This window comes from Nestor notabilis, unplaced genomic scaffold (assembly GCF_000696875.1).
Source record: "Nestor notabilis isolate BGI_N333 unplaced genomic scaffold, ASM69687v1 scaffold15228, whole genome shotgun sequence".
NCBI classification, from domain to species: domain Eukaryota; kingdom Metazoa; phylum Chordata; class Aves; order Psittaciformes; family Psittacidae; genus Nestor; species Nestor notabilis.
In genome coordinates, this window is record NW_009940716.1 from 25,995 (window position 1) to 48,608 (window position 22,614).

At 39.6% G+C, this 22,614-nt stretch overlaps 1 protein-coding gene across 1 annotated transcript; it reads right to left on the reverse strand.

Annotated features, from left to right (window-relative positions):
- Positions 1–7,056: 7,056 nt before the first annotated feature.
- LOC104410360 (guanylate cyclase soluble subunit alpha-2-like) lies at positions 7,057–22,173 on the reverse strand (the record flags this gene model as incomplete). The annotated part of the gene is made up of 2 exons (XM_010020505.1): positions 7,057–7,775; positions 22,052–22,173. Coding segments are annotated over 2 exons (841 nt in total), but the record flags the coding sequence as incomplete, so codon positions are not given.
- Between the last annotated feature and the right edge of the window lie 441 nt (positions 22,174–22,614).

The window sequence follows — 22,614 nt, forward strand, 5'->3', positions numbered from 1 at the left end:
AGAGCAGTAGCACAAGAAAAACACAGCTGCAGAGTATATGGCAGGGAACCAAATAATTTCTTTCATAATTCATTTTCAACTTTCTTGCCAACTGCTCAGAGTTGTCAGTTTCAGAAACTGACAGTTTCTGAAACAACCCAGTGCTGGCAGGGCTCAATCTGTCAATCTGTGCACTGACAGGACTGGGTCTGGATCACGGCCCCGGGGACACACGGGGTCCCTGCAAGAGCAGCCCTGCCTCCTCTAGATCTGCCTAGCACTGACGGTACAGGAGTGGCACGTAAGGAAGACATTAGCCAGGAAAGGCAAACCAGGAGAGTCAGTCCTTATCTTCCCAAGCCAAAAAGTAAAGCAGCTCCATCTTACTGTACTCTCAAGAAAGCAAGTATTTACATCATCTCACAGGTGGCCTTGTTCACTGATATAGTCAGAAAACACTGTTATTTGGAAAATCTGATTGCATGCAATTGCAGCTCTCCAGTTAAACACACACACAAAAAAAGCCCTGAATAAAAATCAGTGTGAAATGTGAAAAACAACAGAATGTTTGTAGAATTAGAGCAACAGGGCCTAATACTCAGCATCTGAGTAGTACCATACTGTAAACAACAAACAAGAACAAGAATTTAGCTTCATGGGAAAACTGGAAACCTGCAAAACTGATCCCATTCAGCTTTTATACATCACAAGAGCTGTATGCATACAAGGAAACCTGATCTAAAGACAGTCATCATTGTGCATATAGACAACTCTGAATGTGCAGAATAATCAAGAAAAAACCCAAAGCATCAGTGTGGATGACTTGATCACTGCAGAAAATAAAATGGAAAGACAGAAGGAGGGAGGAAAGAAAGGCTGGAAGTAAACTATCACCTCCTGTCTTATTCTGGATTAGTTCGTACAATTTGGTTTTCATTCTCCACAGACTCACAAGTGTGTTTAGTTGCAAACTTCTGATACATTCAGGTAACATCAGTGAGACTGCTGATGTAATAAATGTATTCAATTATTGCTTACTATTTTGCAGAACAAATTCTTGCATTGTCCACGTGTGTCCATTGTATAATGGCGACTGAAATATCAGCCAAGCAAATATCAAAACATTAGAATTATGACCCAGGACTACAGATAGTGTCAAAAACTGGGATTAAAGCTATAGAGTCTCTATATAGAGCTGTATCATTATTATGTTCTTTGGGTAGGGAGTTCTTTTGCATGTTTGGCCCCTACAATAATGGGATCCTGTAAGTGCTCAAAATTCCAAGGAACAGCTGGTGACATTTCAAATTAAGAAAAACTTTGCTGAGATATTGACGCATTGACACACGATGCTGTGCTTCCACAAAGGTGTACATGTATATTTGCAGGAATTGCCATCTATCACCCAGTCCTCATAGGCCTTGCATCAGAAATTTAGGATAGTGTTATAAAGCCAAGTCATTTACTCCAGTGATTCAAATCCCAGTAAATCAAATCACACAACTGAGCCTTTGCATAAATGTGACAAGCGCTGAGCACCTTGAAAGTCAGGACAGATGTTTTTTTTAATTTGCTTCTGGGTGCTGAGTTAAGGTAATACCATGATTTGTGACTTACTTTCATCTGAACACAGAGCTGGTGTCACGAGTAAATGAAAACTGTTTTGTTAATTCTTTCTCACTGCAAGCCTGAAAAGTGATCTCTTTTATGTATTGAAATGAAGATAAAAAGTGCTTTGAAGAGAGGCTGAAAGGTCCTCTGTTCATCTCAAAGCCTTGTAAAACGTTTTTATTTCTTGAGGAACCACTGCTTCAGAACTGCAGCAGAGTTGTCTGGGTTGCATCCCTTCAACTGTCATTTAAAGCAAGCAGGTCTGAAAAGTGTTGAGGTTATTGCAGAGTGAGAATTTTATTTAAAAATAGTTATAAATAGGATGTAATTCCAGTATGAACTGAATAGAGGTGTGTGACAGAGAAATAGGGAAATATCTAAGTCAGTTACTTCTGACCTTTAAATAGGGTCATGCTTATAGCCACTGACCTACCTTCCTATTCAACTTCCAAACAAGTGCTGGCAAATAAAACAGAATTCAGAAATGAGCTACATGAGTGACATGAGCTCTGGGAAAATAATACAGCATGCAGTTCCCAAGGCTCAATCTGGTTTTTTAATCCAAGAGATATTACGGACTTGAGCATGACATGACAGTATTGCCATGTTGTTCCTCTCAAAATCTATGTAAGCAAGGCAACCATAACCTCTGAACCTGTGCAACCTTTCATTTTAGGAAAAAAAAAAGAAATATCTAGCTAAATTCATCCCATGCTGAGCTTCATTTATCTACTCACAAAGCTTCGTCTAACTACTCATAAACTTCAGAAAGTGCTTATAAAAAGGGTGAGTCAGAAGAAAGTACCTCTTCAGCTAAATTAACATTCTCAAATGAATTCCCATGCCTGTAGCAGAACATTTACCTCAGGTCCCCTGCACCTCACCATCACCCTTTTCTCTCTCATTTACACCTTACTGTTCAAGACAATTTTTCTTCTAACTGCAGGCAGACAAAGGATTTCCTTTACTGCCATTCCCGTACACCTGCTTGTCAAGAAAGTATGAATTGCCTGTACGATGCTAGTGCTGACACTTGTTGTTCAGGTTCTGACAAGGTCACTCTCCCATGTGAGAGTGATATGGGGCCACCACTGATATGATTCATTATGTACTGTAATGACACATGGTACAAACCACAGCAATAACGCAAGGATGCACTCAGAGCTGCACAGCCTCATGGTACAGAACAAGCTTCTGAAATCAGAGTTGCTTCCCAAGCTGGCTGCCAAAACGTGCCTCTAGCAAGCTCTGCTCCCTGCCACCTCTCCTAAGAACAAGCCACAAGCATATGAAACCTGCGTAGGTAAGATAATGTTTTGTTTGTTTAACTTGTAATTAGATAGGAAAAACGTTTTAAAACCCTCCCCACCAAAACCTTCCTCTTCAGAGTGATTTACAGCAGATTCATGCAGAGCAGAATATGGTCGAAGGGGTGTGCATCTATCCCAGGGCAGGGGAAGGTGCTCAAGATGGATGGGCAAGCTCCAAGGGAGGACGAGGTATGGCACAAACCTCTATCAATGGAGGAATGATTGTGCTGAAAGGTAGCTGAGAGCAAACAACTCCAAACTTTTCACACAACATTTCCTTTTCACAATTAAAGACTAGAGTGACTTTGAGGACAGATACTGAAAAATAAACTCCCTTTGGTTTTAAATAGGTTGAATTACATCAATTCATACAAAATGAGAAGCGGTAGTTTGCTTCTCTTGGGGGAACATGCCTTTTCCAGGGGAAAATGCAGCAGAAACACATTTACTGGTGCCAAAGAGCGGTGCCAAATTAGGAGCTGAAAACATTGCTGCTGTCAGAAATGGCTATATTTTTGAATCATCATAGCATCATAGAAGGGTTTGGGTTGGAAGGGACCTTAAAGACCGTTTAGTTCCAGCCCCCCTGCCATGGGCAGGGACACTTTCTACTAGACCAGGTTGCTCAAAGCCCCATCCAGCCTGGCCTTGAACACTGCCAGGGATGGGGCAGCCACAGCTTCTCTGGGCAACCTGTGCCAGTGTCTCACCACCCTCACAGTGAAGAATTTCTTCCTAATGTCTAATCTGAATCTCCCCTCTTCCAGTTTAAAGCCATTCCCCCTTGTCCTGTCACTACACACCCATGTAAAAAGTCCCCCTCCACATTTCTTGTAGCCCCTTTAGGTACTGGAAGCTGATCTAAGGTCCCTCTGGAGCTTTCTCTTCTCCAGGACAAACTCTCTCAGCCTTTCTTCACAGCTGAGGTGCTCCAGCCCTCTGAGCATATTTGTGTCCCTTCTCTGGACTTGCTCTAACACGTCCATGTCCTTCTCATGTTGGGGACACAGTACTCCAAGCGGAGTGAGGGCAGACTAGACAGGGAGAATCACCTTCCTCAACCTGCTGGTCACACTTCTTTTGATTCAGCCCAGGATATGGTTTTCTTTCTGGGCTGCAAGCACACATTGATGGGTCTTGCTGATGATCTCATCAACCAACACTCACAAGTCCTCCTCAGGGCTGCTCTCAATCCATTCTCTGCCCAGCCTGTAGCTGTGCTTGGGATTGCCCCAATTTACATGCAGGACCTTGCACTTCGCCTTGTTGAACTTCATGAGTTTCATATTGGCCCACTTCGCAAGCCTGTCAAGGTCCCTCTGGATGGCATCCCTTCCCTCCAGCATATCAACCAAACCACACAGCTTGGTGTCATCAGCAAACTTGCTGAGGGCACACTCAATCCCACTCTCCTGTCATCAACAAAGATGTTAAACAGCACTGGTCCCAGTACCAACCTCTGAGGAATGTCACTCATCACTGGTCTCCACTTGGACATCAAACATGACCACAACTGTTTCAGTGCTACCATCCATCCAATTCTTTATCTATTGAGTGGTCTAACTGTCAAATCCAGTTTAGAGACAAGGATGTTTTGTGGTACAGTGTCAGATCCTTTGCACAAGTCCAGGTAGACTATGCCAGCCACTCTCCCCTTATCCGCCAATGCTGTCACCCTGTCAAATAATGCCACTGAATTTTCGAGGCACAATTTGGCCTTAGTGATGCCATGTTGGCTGTAACCAATCACCTCTTTATTTTCCATGTGACTTGACATAGTTTCCAGGAGTATCTGCTCCATGATCTTGCCTGGCACCAAGGTAAGACTGACCAGCCTGTAGTTCCCTGGGTCTCCCTTTTTTCCCTTTTTAAAAACTGAGGTTATATTTCCCCTTTTCTGGTCAGTGGGAACTTCACTGGACTGCCACAACTTCTCAAGTATGATGGGTAATGGCTTGGCCACTTCATCTGCCAGTTCCCTCAGGAGCTATGGATGCACTTCATCAGGTTTCATGGACTTGTGCACCTTCAGGTTCCTTAGATTTCTTGAACCTGATTTTTTCCTACAGTGGGTGGTTCTTCATTCTCCCGCTCCCTGCCTTCACCTTCTGCGACTTGGGTGGTGTGGCTGGAAAACTTGACAGTGAAGACTGAGGCAAATATGTTGTACCTCAAGACTACTTCAGCCTCTTTCATATCCCAGGTAACCAGGTCTCCAGTTTCCTTCTGGAGAGAGCCCACATTTTCCCTAGTCTTCCTTTTATCACCAACATGCCTAGTGAACCTTTTCTTGTTGCCCTTGATGTCCCTGGCCAGATTTAATTCTATTAGGGCTTCAGCTTTCCTAACCTGATCCTTGGCTGCTCAATTTCTCCATACTCCTCACAGGCTTCCTGTCCTTGCTTCCAGCGTCTGCAGGCTTCACTTTTGTGTTTTGAGTTTGTCCATGAGCTCCTTATTCATCCATTCATTCAGTCAGTGCTTTTGCCTGACTTCCTCTTTCTTGGGATGCATCGCTCCTGAGCTTAGAGGAGCCTTTCTTCCCTCTGTGGCTTTATCCCATGGTACTCTACTCCCTGAAGAGGCTGGAGTGTGCTCCCCTGAAGTCCAGGGTAGCAAGCTTACTCTGCACCCTCCTCTCTGTCTTAAGGATCCTGAACTCCACCATTTCATGGTCACTGCAGCCAAGGCTGCCCTTGAGCTTCACATTCCCCACCAGCCCCTCCTTGTTGGTGAAAACAAGGTCCAGCATAGCACCTCTCTTCATTGGCTCCTCTACCACTTGGATATCACTATCAACATATTCCAGGAACCTCCTGGGTTGCTTATGCCCTGCTGTGTTGTCCCTCCAACAGGTAGCAGGGTGGTTGAAGTCCCCCATCAGGACCAGGGCTTGTGAACGTGAGGCTGCACCTATCTGTCTGTCGAGGGCCTCATCCACTCTGTCTTCCTGGTCAGGTGGCCTTTGGCAGATCCCCACTCTGTCCCTGCCCTCCCTTTAATCCTGACCCATAAGCTCTTGGTTGGCTCCTCTTCCATCCCCAGGAACAGCTCCACGCACGCTAGAGCATTTGATTGCATAGATGAGTTAAAAAGAACACAGAACTCAATATGCAGTTACTACATGAGTCTTTCTGAAACTCTAGCCTAGTGAAGGAAGCAAAATAGAGGTGAAATTTCTCAAGCTATATCCAGACCACTTAAACTATAAATGTGGCACCCACAGGCAGAACTTAGGTACCCAAGTATCCACTGTGACTGAGATTGACTATTCTTGGGTGCTATCTTTTAAGAATCCTGAAAATCAGTAATTCTTTCACTTAGGGCAGCAGTCATTTCCAAGACTTTCAATGTAAGCATTAAGTACAAATACTTTGGTGCATAAAGCTGGAACCCAACTTCACACCAAAATGCCTCCCCATAATTCAACAATATGCAATGAGACAAACTCCATCCACGCTTTGGAGAGGTCCAGTCTAGAAGACATGTTCACACCCAACTCACCTGGGATGAACTGAATTCAACATAGGGGTCACTAGTTAAGGTAGATGTTTTCTAAAACTCTGAGGGAAAAGGCAGCGTAGGAGGGCAAGTACCTATTTAAGTGACTAGAAAGCACTGAAACTGGCATAAGTGATACTTGGTGGCACTTATAGCTCTGATTCCCTTGAGTGCAGGTTGAGAGATAAGAAACAAAGAGGAAAGTGGCATTTCAAAATAGGGAAGTAGGATATAACAAAGCAGCAGTGTGAACCCTGCAGTGAGAGTCTTTCAGAAAACATACTGAAACCTATTTCCTATTAAATGGTTTAATAACTATTATTGTTATATCGTAATATAGCTGGAGTGAAATTAAGGATTAGATATGGGCATTTTGTAAAATTCCTCACCTTTTCGATTTAAGCTGCACTATTCAACTCCACAGCACAGAATTTTCTGAATGGCAATGTCACGATTTGCTACAACATCACAGGCAAAGCTTATAAATAATGTAGGAAAATATTCATTTGGATGGGGAATACCACTTAGCCCCTGTTCACAAGGCATAAATGAGCTTTCCAGAGTACATAGGACTTGACTTGCTTCTCTCTGAGTAAATAATCATCTCCCATTGCACACATATACACACATCCCCTTTCAAATTAGTGTATCTTACCTTATCCTTATTTTCAGAGCCAGAATCCTCAAGTTTGGTCCGAATGACAAAGGGAGTAGATAATCTCAGGAGAACTCGTTCAAATGTGGCACTGATTTTAGGAGAAACTATGTCAAAGCAGTCTTGGAATTTCAGAGTTTTATGAGTGTCGCATCTGAGCTGCTTCCTAAGACCTTCTCCAAGCTGGAGAACTAGCATGTTTGGATCAAACATCAGGTGAAAGGGGAAAGCTCTGCAGAAGGTGCTGATGCTAATCCTCAGGTCTAAGGGGGACTGGGAATTTCCTGGTGGAAGTGCTTTTGTGATGTTTGCATTTTCATGTTCCTTGATAAGGAAAGTCAGACAACCACAGTTACCTGTGTTTGTCCCCTCTGAACACAACTTATCGTTAGTGACCTGTTCTACTTCCACTTCCGAATGGTAAATCTTCTTTGCTGCTGCCTTTATCATTCCCATCATTGCAAATCCCACAATCTGATGTGGGTGAAAGTAATGAAGCATGAGATTGCCTTCAGGGAGCTCTTTGCATAGGAAAGAAGGGGATTCCAGGGTGGCCTGTCTTCCAAATGAAGTTCTAATGTGCTCCAGCAAAGCATCAAAGCCATTGAAGAAATCTTGAAGGGTCCCACCTACAGCTCGAAGAACTCTTTCATTCTCATCAAAGCAGATATTGAAGAATTCCTCCCCAAACTTTTCTTGCATTTCCTCAAACTTCAAACCTACAGGACAATGAGACACCGACATTAACAACATAGTATTGCTACTGTGACACATTTTCATAGAATCATAGATTTGTAGAATGGTTTGGGTTAGAAGGAACCTTAATAATCATCTATATCCACCCCCACTGCCATGGGCAGGGACACCTTCCACTAGACCAGCTTGCTCAGATCCCTGTCCAACCTGGCCTTGAACACTTCCAGGAATGGGGTGTTTTTCCTTTGTTCTCTGCCTGCCCAGTAATTTTCCAAGTCAGTGAAAGTCACTTTTTACTGGATACCTACCCACAGGACTTCTGTTTTCTCTGATGGTTGGGATTAACCCCAGGAAGCCATTTCTACCTGTTATTTGAAGTCCTCATGCTTTCAGTTTGCTGTCCTAGGTGACTACTTGTGGGATTTACACTAGCCTGTCTCCCTTTCCCTGCTGGAAGCCACTATACTATGCTATAATTTCCCTGACTTTTGCATGTCACATGCAGTCCACTGTGTGAATTCACCTGGCCAGGGTGCATCCCTTTCATTGCTGACCTAGCCACAAACAAGACTTTACTTTTATAGCCCCTCTGTTCACTGACTCCGTGAAGGATCCAGCTCTCCCCACTGAAGAACAAGCTACTGGGACTGAAAGTCCTGCCTTTGGCTTTTGATAAGCAGTGTAAAGCCCTGCAGTCAGATGACAATTTCATAGCTGGAGGAGGGAGGGTTGTGTGTGGTTTTGAGTTTTGGGGTTTTTTTTCAAACAAAATACTTTTCTCATTGTAGATATTGGGTACTGCCAGAAGATACAAAAGAATAATCACTTTTTTGTTGCCTGCAAAGGAGAGCAAAGCCTTTCCATTTTAGGTTTCTACACTCACTCATCTTTAAAAAAAACCCTGCCTCTTAGAGTGATCTACATTGCTAGTAGATGGGACAGCTCTGTGATATCTCATAATGTCACTTCAAGTGTCCATCACAGAAATTCAAAAGGTTTGATTTACAGAGGTGACAACGCTGGTGTTGCTGATGGGATGAAAAAATATCAGTGATGGAAGCCTTGGATACAAATGTGCACCAAATCCTACTCCAGTTTGTTATTTACCATTTTAATGATAACCTTAAAAAATAATAACTCAGAAAATATAATAACTTAGAAAAAATAATTTTGAGATGGTTGTTAAACATTTTCTTCTATCTTATTTTAGGGAAGACATGCTGTGTTAATTTTCATCTATATACAATCCCTATATCACATAGTAGAATTACAGAATTAATCAGATATGTGTGTATTATTTTCAGGTGTAATAGAAGAAAAAAAATGTATGAATCAGCTGTATGTGAATTTGTTAATTACAAATATCCAGCAAGATTTTTCAAATTAAATTAATACAGGAATTTACAACACAGTTCTTTCAGTGTATTGAAATCAAATCAAATCACATTTCAGTCAAATAGTCAAACACCTTAAAATTTGTCTTTAATTCTAACAGACATGAAGGCAATTTAATTTCCTAAGTGCACAACAGGTCTTTTATTTTAATATTCATTCAGCATGCTTTAGAACATTGATAACATCCCAGCGTATCACTGAACTTTTATTGTTTGTTTAGATTGCTTGTAAGCTCTCAAATTTAGAAGAACAGTGTGATTAGTGACTTTCATGCCCAAGAGGTATAACAAGGGACAGAAGTCATGCAACTGATGTCTGCAGACAATAACCTTTGATCATCTCAAGGCAGTGCCTGATCTGCCAGTGCACACAGGCATGGTTATAACGATCGATATTCAGAAGGAATCTGAGCGTTCCACAGCTTTGCAAACTATCTGCAATGATAGTTTTGTTTGGACCTTGAGTATGATTAATAGATTAAAATGCATAAAATTACATCTATAAACAGCAAAACATGACAACATGACAAAGCATATTTTATAAAAGAAGTAATAGTGATAATTTGGGAAAGTTCATTCAAATGCCATTACTCATAATCAAATTTGGTCACTAAACTAGGTTATTACAAAAATATTCCCAGGATCTTTTATGACCACAGATGGTCAGATCTGCGGCTAAGCCAAAAGAAAGTACCGCTGGTACACAATGCCCTCTAATACCCTGACTCAGAGGACAGCGTGCCAATTCCTGACTCATTACCTCTACATCTACATAACACAGTATTGTAATATCTTCCACAAAAAATACTTGCTCCAGCCCAGAAAGAATTAAATTCTAACCCATACCAATAACATTGTCATAGTTGGATATTAATAGCAAGGAGCTAAGAAATTATCATATTTGTATGTGTACACAAACACATATGCATACTTTTAAATCTCATTGTTCCATAGAGGGAACTATGAGTAACTTTAGAAGTCTGTGTGTAAAAGTAAGCAGCCTAGCAGGGGCATCCAAGGGTGTAAGATTGCGGAGGCCCTGAAAATAAGGGAACTGGACTGTGTCAGAAACCCCTGGGCTGTTCATAGAAATGACTAAATACTGTTACAGAACTATGTAACATCCCACAAAGCTGCCCAAAATGATAGCATAGACAAACTGTCTTTAAAGTGTATTATAAAATTACAGTAAAGCAGCCAGTTACCCTGGAGCCACTAACTGAAAATAGGGTATGCAGAACTTTTCACTTCTGTACTTTACTGCTACATATGTAAGCCTTGTCTAACTATCGTTAGCAAGAGCTGTATCTCAGTATTCAGACTAAGGTTTTGTGATTATCTTAGATAGGTCTTGACATCCACCTTGGAGGACTGGCTGTTTGATCTGCTCATGCAACACACTGACTCCAAGCCACATGAATTATAGTACAAAATTCAGGTCAATGACCTGGCTCGAGGACATCCCACTACTTTTAAAAATATTTTAGCTTTACATTGAGTTGCACACAGTACCAACAGAAAATCAGATTAGCTCAGACTATAAAAATGGATATGCTTAAACAAACTGCTGGTCTATCTTAGCTGGGAATTTTTTCTCTAATAATAGACACCATGAGATAATGACAAAATTAAGCAAAGTGAAACAACTTTCTAAACCAAACAAGTATAACATGCCTATCAGGGAAGTTTCTTTCTAAGCCTCATCAATAAGATGACAGTTTTTGCTTGCAGCATGATGGGTTTTCTTTAAATCAAAAATCTTTATCACAAAAACTTTTTTTCTGTATTTCTACAAAGCTTTTGTTTTCAGTGTCATGCTTGTGTGGAGTTGCACAAAATATTTCATCTGTATTTTTACTGACTTACTCCTGCCTCTCTCATTTCAAGAAATGATGAACAGAAGTACACACTTATCAAACACTAACTCTACATATTTCATCATAACTTTATCATTTACTACCATATAAATGATCGCAATCTTTTTAATATCTTCTGTGGAGTTTCTCCATGCTGCTTTCTCTATGCTTTTATCTGTTTCGCTTTCAAGAGACAACAAGAAATGACCATCATTATCACAAGGAGAGAAAATGTCAGACTGCATTACATTGTTATTCAGATGCTCTGAAATCTCAGCAGTGACTGGTATCAGATGCTTTAGAAAACTGTAAAATCTGATGGAAAATCATGAAAACAAATGAGTTTGAGAAAGCTTCTCCCTATCTGCTACAGGAAATGTTTGGCTTATTCACCGAAATGGATGGAAGTGCCAGATCAGGAGACAGTTTTACTACATATAGAAAAACCTGCTTGTTACAAAAATTGCCAGAACTCATTGTCTCTCCAGTGTATACTTTGCTACATCTGGAGACCTCCTTGGGCTATTTACTATCATTAAAAATTGCATTCAGTATGATTTCAAATTCCAATGTATTCAGTATTTCCTTTGGGCTTTTTCTTTTGAGAAAAGACCAGTATCATCTTCAAAATAATCTTCTTATAGCCTTCAGGTTATACATCTACATAAACAGTCTAATCTTTTCAATTTGTCTTACAGTCTCACATTAAATTCTTTCTTGGCATCTTTTTTTTTTTTTTTTTTGTTACTTTGATTTTGCAGTGGAATAATTCCAATTGAAGATGGCACTGAAAATCTGAGTCAGCTTCTAGTCATCAAATCAACGATTTGCTATTCCTTTCTGAAAAGCTGGCACTTTTTTTTTAACCCACTCTGGACATGTAATCAAAATTTTCATTCAGCTGCCCATAAAAAAAATAGTATTTGAGATCTGTATGTGTGCCCAGCACTTCCAAATGCAGAGGCCACTGCGCTCCTATACAGCCTCACGGGTGACCTCAACAACCATAGACAGGCTTCCTAATGGGCACTAACTTGCAATCAGTAAGTAGGAAAAGGTCCTCCTTAGTTTCACCAAGAAACGTCATTAAATGCTAGAGACAGATACAAAATAAACCAAAATTCATCCCAACACTCTACTGTTGCCCAAGTGAAGTCATTTGTTATTTTGAGCTTCTGCTATTTACTGACCTTCTACCAATATACTGAATGAAATTCTAAAAATTCATCAGTCTCAATCTGTTTTCTTCTTGGAAAGTGATCTACTGTGCTCCTACCACTGAATCAACTTCTTTGAGATGTCAAATCACATGTCTTAACTCTAATAAGTCTAGGATTTTTCCATAGTAGTTTATTTGTGTTGCTTTTTCCTACAATGCTGTTTTTATTCTAGCCCATACTGGACAGAAATTGAATATGCGCATTGTAGAAGGACGTTGAGGCAAAGCAACCATAGAATGAAAATATTGCTATGGGCTTCCACTAGAAAGTACTTTAGAATCTATGACAAAAGTACTATGTAAGGTCTGTTATTATTCTCTGAAAATGTGTCCCAATGACATTTAAAGAAGAGATCCTATACTTGTGAGCCAGATCCAAAATTACCAAAGCATAGGATCAAAATAAGTATTTCACTGAACTGGAGCAGAAATAGATGACTTCATTCTGTAATAACATGCTAGTAAAAGGTCTTTCTTCATCTTTTCAGCAGTTCCTGTAAACTGTGAATCCCTTACAAAATGTCAAGAAACTAATACAGTATTTCTAAGTATTCTGTACATTACTAAGTGGAGAAATCAGATAGGAATCTGTTCCCATAAAGACAATCACAATTCACAGGCTCTTCAGAAACAAACAGAAGATAAAATATGTGATAAAAATATCAAAGTAATCCATTAACTTGCAGAGCATGCAGAAGCAGTTACAAGCTATCCAGTTCTTCCCGCAAGTAAATCAGGGAGGTGATGGTTGCAAGGTGGTCAGCATCTGATTCCTTTGGCATAGAAAAATACCTTTTTTCCTGGGATACCCATTAAGTATCTGTAAATGTCAAACATTAAGGGGATGAGACAATTCAATATGCAATTCCAGAACTCATACTGTGGACGGAAGCAGAATTTGTCATCTTCAATTGTAGCAAATATCTCTTAAATGCTTTTGGATTATCAGATTTTTGGCGTGAATGAGCTCTTTTCCTTAAAAAGCCTTTTGGACAGAAAGGCAGGTGGCAGCTCAGAATTCCAAAGCATAGTTTAAGATGGTAGGGAAGTGTTTATTCTTTCAATAAAAAAAGTTTTGATGTGAACAGGCTAATGCTGAAGGTACATCAGATGAATCATCAGGCTCATAAGTGAGCCTAGTACCAGTATCTAATTACTGTATAAAAGACTTGGATCTTACTTCATTATGATGGTGAATTTATAGCAACCTGGGAATACAGATAGTACTTTTGTATTACCCATTTTAGTGGTTTTTTATATACTTACAATAATATTATTTTATATCTTTACATATGGTTTTGACACAACTGTAAAATTTGTACTACGCCTCTCCTACAGTGCCATATAGGGCCTGCATATATTTCAAGATTTCATAAAATAAACATGAGAATTACTGTTAAAAAGAATTCCTCACACTTGTTCACCTATAGTACTTGTTTTATCCAATTATAATGAGGTGTTTTCTTTCCTTGTTAAAGTGAGGGTCTCCTCTAAGAAATGGTGCTTGGAAATATCACTGTAATTACTGCCTCTTTGTGAGGACCTGATCACCTGTGCTCAGCATACATGTAAAGTATTCTATTTCAAACTGCTGACTCAGAGAACTCAGCTGAGATACTAAGAAAAGGCAATGTTCTTTCACACACACACCCGCCCGCCCCTTTCAACTCTTTCAATAGCAGCCAGTTCTTCAGGCAAAGCCAAGCTGTCTGAAGCAAGGCTATCATCATTTTGTGTCTCACATCACATCTCTGGAACCACGCTTCTTAGATTTGCACAGGGTTTATTAAATGAAAACTGCAATAACTAGGTTGGTGATTCTTAAAAATAAGGAAGATCCAGTTTGTTTCATGTTCACTCGAGAGATCAAACAGCAATAAGAACAGAGTTTTTTCATTTGCATATATGTCTTTGAATTTACATGGGAGAAGAACTTCACTTTCTGGAAAGAATAAGACTGTAATGAAATCTAAAAACCTTTCCCATGAAATGCAGTATCATCTCTCATAATTCCTCACATATATAAAGGACTCGATTCAGGTGCCTAAAGAATAGAAATCTAATGCTACTTGAGTCTTTGTAAGGCATCCAAGACATCTACAAAAGCACTAACAAATAGTTACATCTGCCAAGATATGGGACGCAAGGGAGACCTACACATTTGTGAAGGTTTGACAGAGGCCACACAAGATACCCCACAGCACCTAAAATAATGGCAAACACCTACATTAGTCAATGAATCATGACCAGAATGTGTTCTACTTCATAAATAGACTTCTACAAGATGTTATTGTACATTGTAACTTCAAACTGCCGACTGTCTACTGGTAGTTCATCTGCTTTCTAACAGTAAATAGCTCCTATATGAGAAGAGTGGGATGTCCAAGGCCATTTGGTATAAACATTTCTCCTTTTCTAATTTAGATTTGAAATCACATGAATTATGTGATTTTTGTTTAGATTACTCTTGTATTGCCAGTGCACTTGTAACATCTGCTAAATAATATGAGTCCTGTGTGTATAGCTTAGACTCCCCAGGATAATTTCAAGTATTATTAAAATCCATTAGTATCGCAAGTCCTCTGGGCCATGTAATATTTCCTTTTATGCTATTGGTAAACCAACAACTTTAATTATAAATCAGGCTGTGCATCCTAAATTAGTTGCATCCTAATGACTATCTGCAGTTCTTAGCTCAAAGGAAAAGTGATAGTAAGTTATGTACTATATATACGCATTTATGTATATATATAAGCATTATGTATATATATATATATATAAGCATTTATGTAGGTTTCCAGACTTCTGCTGGACAGTCAGAGTTCCAAACCCTTGTCCATGTTTTCCAATTACATCACCTGGTCTAATATCATTGTAGGCTAAGATCTATCCTGGCCTCTCTTTTCAACATATATCCTGCCTCTTAAATCGTAGTATTTATCATCAATGATGTTGTGTTACTATATAATACTTACTAGAATGATCCCAAATTTATTCCTTTTTAACTACACAATATGGGTAGAAGCTGAGATTTTCTTACTTTCATGATGAAAACACAGATCTTCAACTTTGAAAAATGTACAGAGAACAAATGACAAATGACACAGAATTATGGAACAGCCCGGCAAGATATATTTAGGCATAAAGTAATTTGCTCTATATAAAGTAGCCTTCAGCACGTAACTTCTTTGGTGGTGACAAGCATATGTCACCCAGATGAAGAGGTCTCTAAACCCCTACACCAGCAATGGATTCCACCTTCTTCTCAGTGTCTTGGGGAGGCTGAATCCAGAAACATGATTTATTTCCCTGATGGGACAGGGCTCTGGGCTAGGATTTCACATAACTTTTTACTGGGGTATTCGGGAATCCTCGCTACTGTGCCATATCATCCTCCAAATGGAAGATGCCAAGAAAGATATTCGCTTAGAAATGACAAAGAAGCAAAGTCCTCACACCACTCTCAGAAGCAAAATCAAGAGGACTAGCATTATTATTAACCTGTAAGTTAAGAAAGCCTAACAGTAAAACTTCTTGCAATACATTTGAGCCACAAGCAGATCTGACTTTGTAGCCACTGATGTACGCTGTGTCTTTTTAAGAAAAATGAGATAATTGTAGTAAGATTTTAGGAGCCAAATATTTATATCAAATGAAAAAGAATTCTGTTGTACAAATTGATTTCTTGAATAAAAAAATGGAAAAGAATGTTTTTCTGTATCTTAAGCAATGGAAAGTCAGATACGTGCAATTATTTCTCCTCCTTGCTGAAACAACTATCTGGTAAAAGTGCATTTGTAACTTCAGGCTGTGTGCCCAAGGTCTTGCAAGTGTTATTTATGCAGTATATATACCATGGCGCTGCAGTACATGCAATTTAGATATTTTAGTCTAATACACAAGTAGGTTTTCAAAGACAACATTTCTTCCTTGTGGTTCAAGGTTACATATGAGCACCTATCTCTGCTTTGCAAATTTTTCACAACAGGTTTTTTTATAGATGTTACTTTTTTCATCAGTTTTACTGTCAAAGTTATAACAGATTACAGAGTTCCTTAGCTAGATGCAAAGAGGCTCCAAAGGAAATACTGGTGCCATTTAAAGGAAAACAGGCAACTCTCTTCATGAAACTCCTTTTCTTTTTTTCTGTGAAGGACTGAAGAATGAAAAATACTTCATGTCAACAAAGGATACACTAATTGTGTGCTGTTGTTTGAAAAGAATGTTTGGAGGAGGTGAAGTGAAGGCTGTACAGTTTTTATCTAGTTTGTGCATTTGGGATGTGAGAAACAATTTCATATATCAGAAGTATCAGTGGGTTTGAAAAATGGAAACTGGGCATTTGAAGCAATGGCAGGTGAAGGAATAGATTGCTTTATAAAGCTCAGTAGTACAGACCTACTTGCAATATCTGACCAAAAGATAAGCAGGAGACAGGTGATGAAGGCTTTATGTCACAAAATTCCTTACAGTAGGAATTACTAACAAAAAAAGTTTGCATCCTTATTTTCCTGTTGCCAAAGTTTTAATATGCAGCTACCTCAAAGTTTTCTGCTTTATTCTGACTAGCTGTAATTAAGTCTAACCTTACCTGGAATCAAACTATTTTAAAATATGCGGTCAAAAGCAGTCCCCAACAGGATTTTGCTGTTGTTGCTCAAAATGCTGAATGTACAAATGGTACAAAAACATCTTCCCTTTGAGAATGTTAAAATCTGAATACAACTGACATATGGTTTAAAAGATTAAGAATTAAAAAAAAAAAAAACCAAAAACTTAAAATGTTATCTATCTCCATGATGCAGATGGGAAATTGAGGCACAGAAAGAATAGATCAAATAAGAAGTCTCTTCAGATACAATCTTTCTCTCTTACATACCCCATTATAAATTGATAGTCATTTGGAGAAATGTGGAAGTCACCCACATAATATACTTCATCACAGAATTTTTTTTCTTGTCATTATATCTAAATTCAGTTCAAACTAACTCCAACAACCTGCTCTGAACACAGCTTAGTGAGACAGCTAAAAGCAGTATATGTATCAACAGGATAACACCAGCCAGCTTTTATTCTTTGAAATACTTTATTTCCAGGTAGGAACTTTATAACGACTCCCTGTAGAAACAGATTTCTCTTTTTCCCAACTTCTGTTTAATTTCATATGTTTTTCCTTTAGATGACAGGACCAGGGAAGTGACAGTTCCCCTGTACTCGGCACTGGTGTGGCCACACCTTGAATACTGTGTTCAGTTCTGTGACCCTTACTACAAGAAAGACATTGAGGTGCTGGAGCAGGTCCAGAGAAGGGCAATGAAGCTGGTGAAGGGTCTGGAGCAGCTGAGGGAACTGGGTTTGTTTAGCCTAGAGAAATGGAGGCTCAGGGGAGACCTTATCACTCTCTACAACTACCTGAAAGGAAGCTGTAGTGAGGCAGGGGTTGGTCTCTTCTCCCAAGTACTAAGCAATAGCATGAGAGGAAACATCCTCGAGTTGCACCAGGGAAAATTTAGATCAGATATTAGGAAAAATTTCTTCCCTAAGAGGGTTGCCAAGCATTGGAACAGGCTTCTCAGAGAAATGGTTGAGTCACCATCCCTGGAGGTATTGAAAAGATGTGTGGATCTGGCACTCTGGGACATGGTTTAGTGGTGGACTTGGCACTGCCCTATTAACAGTTGGACTCAGTGATCTTAAAGATCCCTTCCGAGCTAAAAAAATCCCATGATTCTATGATTCTATATGCTTATGAAGGACACTGTAAAAGTGTGTATGCACCAATTAAAGAAAACTGAGTCCATCATAAAGCTGTCTGGACTACTTTGGAAAGGATACAAATTTGAATTAAATATTCTAGCCTCAGAAGCTGTCACTGCAAAGGAAAGCTGTGCTGTTGATCTGGTATCAGACATGGTTTACAGCAGGCGAACGTGATGGACATGGCTCCCTTAATCACAGTGAATCAAAGCAGGAAGAGTTCTACCGATGTTTAGACTTGTAGCAGGAGCAACTCGGCAAGGAGACAAGGGAATCAGGTCCTCCCACTGCAGGAAGATGGTGTCACACTTTAGTGATGACTTGACAGGAGGAAAATTCCAGTATTCATACATGATAAATCACATGCATTGAGTTGAGCATACAGCTTGCAGTCAGCACTTTCCTGTGAGCAGTGTAAGCACCAGAACCATGCGGAGAAGCATCTGCTCACAATTTTCCAAGCTTACTAATGATTTCAGCGTTTGCTGTCTTCAGATGAATAAGGAATTCCAAATGACTATTTTAGAGTCAGTTAGAGGGTCAGGAGAGGTGAATCATGCTGGCATTATCTAAGGTAAGAAAGCAGGAAGTTGCTTCCAGTCACCTTCAAGAAAACACCTTCTTCCAGCCATAGACAGCAAGTCCCTGTTACCACTCATATAAATAAACCTGAGAGCCAGATCTGGTTCAACAGTTTCTCTAGCCTCCATCACAGTCAGATTCATTCTTGTCTCCTGTCTTAGCAGTGTCAATTGCTCTGGGTACACAGCTGACTGTTTACATCCTTCTCGCATAGAAGCAGGTCTCACTGACTCTTATTCAACCAGAAAAATAGCTGTATGAGAATTAATTACACAGCCTCTATTAATTATTTACCCATTGTGATAGGAGGTACAATTAAAATGAAGAAGCTGGTTTTACTGCTCATTCCTGTATGTTCTTGTCCCAGATAAGGAGAAGTAAAAAAGTACTGCTTTTAAATTGTCTCAGGGCTTTGCTCACATTGATGGTTTTGGGTTTTTTTTGCTATGAACTAAAATTCATTGCTTAAAAGGTGAGCTACCCCAAGAGTAAGTCTCTGCAATCTTATTTTCAACAAAGTCTACTTTAATAATTCTCCAAGACAGTATCCTCTAGGCATTATCTCTACACTGTGATCCCAACAGTCTAGTCCACCCCTGACACACAGGTACTGCATGGATAACACTGTAAAAACAATCTGTACATTACTCAGCCATGATACGGGACCAGGACTAACGAATTGATTTAAAAGCACTCTGAAAATGAAAAAGTATTCATAACTACAGGAAATGTGTTTTGTGTCATGGTGAAATAAGTATTGAATGTCTAATTTGTTTTTTTATATTAATATGCAAATAATAACATGAAAAGTCTTTGCTTTACATGAGCTCTTCTTTATCAATCATTGCATTTTTTTCTGAGAGTTAGCATTCAATTATTTTAAAATGCAAACCAAAAAATATAGTAACAAATACCGGGTATATTTACAATTTAATTTGTTCTAAATTCTCTCCATGACCAAATGTGCAAAGTGCCAAGTACTGTCTCTTCCCAGCAGCAGTTAAAGGCAGGCAGAACCTCCCTGACAGCACCTAGCATCTTGCAGAACACAGGACCTGACACCAAAAAAACCCCAAAGCACTTTGGATGTCAGTGAAACGCAGTGATCTCTCAACTAGAACATGTTAGCTGTTTCACAGAGCGTACCAAGTCTGTTTAACAGTTTGAGACAGAAAAGACAGACATGCAATGCATATACCTCCAGAAGGACTTTTAAGTCATCAGGATACAATGGTCCAGACCAAAGAATATCACCTTACCATATCCCCCTGACATGGAAGGTAAATCATATCTTTAATTATCATACAAGACCTGATACCAGAGTCGTGCCTCCTATTGAAGAAAGTCTAACTGCATAATCCCATAAAAATATCACATGTTCATACTGTATATTACCAGCCGAAAGAAAACTTTCATTGAACCAGAATGCCATCTTCCATGCCTTCCACCCCCACTTCAGCAGCCTACCAAAACCTCAAATGGAAGAGCAAAGGGGGTTTCAACATACAAAAAATATAGCCCCAAGTATTACAAATGCTATATAAAAGTTCAGAAAGAAAAGCTCAGTACTCAACTAGCAAAAAATGTCACGGTGGTATGAACAGCTGCTTCATGTTAGCTGGACTAGAATCAGAGAGGCTTTAAAGCTGAGTTGCCTGGTCATTCAGGTGAGGTTGCTCATGGCTTTACACAGTTGGGGTTAGAAACCTCCAAGGACAGAGCTCATGCAGAGGTTGCTTCTCTGGGCAAATTTTGCCTCTCCCTGACTGTTCTTACAGGGAAAAAAGACCCAATCTGAATGTCTGCTGTTTCAATTTAGGGCTGCTCCCTCTCCTTGAGGACTTCCTCACAGACACTGGGGACTGCTGCTAGGTCTTCTCGAAACCATCGCTGCTTCAGGCTGAACAGCCCAGCTCCTCCAGCCTTTCCTCACAGGGCAGGTACACTAGCCCCCACCATCTTGAAAGTCTCAACTGAACTTCCTCTAGTTTATCAACTTCTCTATGGTTTTTGGGCTCCCAATATCAGATTCAGTAATCCAAATGTGGTTTATTGAGTACTGAGCAGAGGGGGATAATGAATCCCTTCGATCTGTATCTCTGCCACTGTCCATACAGCCAAGGCTGCTATTGCCATCTTTGCTACCAGGACTCACCGCTGGCTCACATCCCATTTGCTGGCCACCAGGACATCCAGGGCCTTTCCTACAGAGAAACAACTGCAACAACTCTCCATTTGCAAACTCTATGAAAGCAGCAGATGGCAAATGCCAGTGCTCCACAGTGGACACTAGACAGCAGCTGGCACACAAACAGCTATTACACACTACAAGTGCTACAAGTGGTCGAGCTGTGGTTACCTGACCTCAGGACTGAGCCCAAATGCACATAATACTGATAAACACACATCAACACACATGACCATGTTGGTACTGCTTTCCTGTTAGTAGATGGCATAATTGAATACAATTAATATATACGAACACTTCATATCTTAGACTTTACTTAAAGACTTACTGTCAATTGTTACAGCCCTGGAAGTAGAGCTATGTAACATCAGCTTTGCTACTTTGCAAATGATTATCACAAATAAATCAGGAATTACTGCTTTGAAAAAAGTATCTTTGAAAACAATTACTGCTTCTCCTCCTTACAGTTCCCTGTAAAATATAGACAATTGCTCAGTGGTTAAAGCTCAATGTGTAAAGTTTACTTTAAACCAATGAATACGATCAGTTTCATAGAAATGGAACAGTTAAAACAATCCCAATCAAAAATTAAGTTCTCAGTGTCAAGCTCTGCACCTTTTTTTTTCTTTCTTTGTCTATTTATGGCAGATTTGTATCAGCAACGTAAGTTTGACTGAAAAGCAGTAACGATTACTAACACTTGGGAAGGAGAATAAGCTGGGTAAATCTTATGAATGAATGCAAATAGCCAACTACCTAATTTTGATACCTATTAAGACAGTTGCACTTCAGTGATGGATGACATCATTTTGACATGCAATGTCTCTAAAAGTTTATTGCAGCAGGTATTCTTCAACACGAATGTAAGCTTCCAGAATGTTTCATGTCTCAGGTACATCCTGTTCTGTGTTTCTCAGACCCTCTATCCACCAGGCCCATGGACGACAAGAGTATCTCTTGTTTTGTAGAACCCCTATAAAACCACCTCAGATAATTCCATGACCAAGCCCTGCACAGATGCAAGTCCTTCACAAATGCAAGTCTATTTGGACTCAAAACCTTTGAAACTTCTCTCATCACTGGGTATTGCACAATAAATTGCCAGTGCAATATCAGTCTGGATTGTTTCAAAGACACAAAATATATGTAGACAAATGTAGTAACAGTGCAATGTTATGTAGCTGCCTACATCCTAAATTTCATTTGTTGGAACAAGAATTCCTTGGTTCGTTGTTAGTATTAGGATGGTTACTAAACTTTCCTTCCAACTAAAGGAAACAAATTCCCTTGAAAGAACACATACCAAGTACATTTGCTGTACACTGGAGAATTCCTGAGACATCTTCAGTTTCTTCATTGCCAGAGCAGTCTGTATAGGAGCATCTGTTTGATATATTGTGAAAGTTCTTCTCTGCATCCCTGTAACTACAGTAAAAAAAAAAAAAAAAAAAGTTAAAAAGTTATAGTATCTCCTTGTACAAACACAAGGTCAACAAATGTCTTTCAGAAGTGGTGGTAAAGGATGCCTGTAGCTTCCGTTCTCCTCTCCTCCCTTTTCTCCCCTCATCTCCTCACTTCCACTCATGAATTATCACACAAAGATGACACTGCATTAGTAGCCTGGTACTTCAAGTATTATACTAGAATCTGGAATATCATCTGTAATGAGAATGAAGACATAAGAAAAGAATAGTACCAAAGGGCTGACGTATGAGGGAAGGGTATCATACATATCTGTCTCATACATATCATTCTGACTGTGGTATTGTCTGTAACAAAGTTGTACAGTAAACGCCAAGCAAGATGTTTATGATGCAATGGTATCTTATAAGAATACTAAATCCTCCACATCACATTACATTAGCA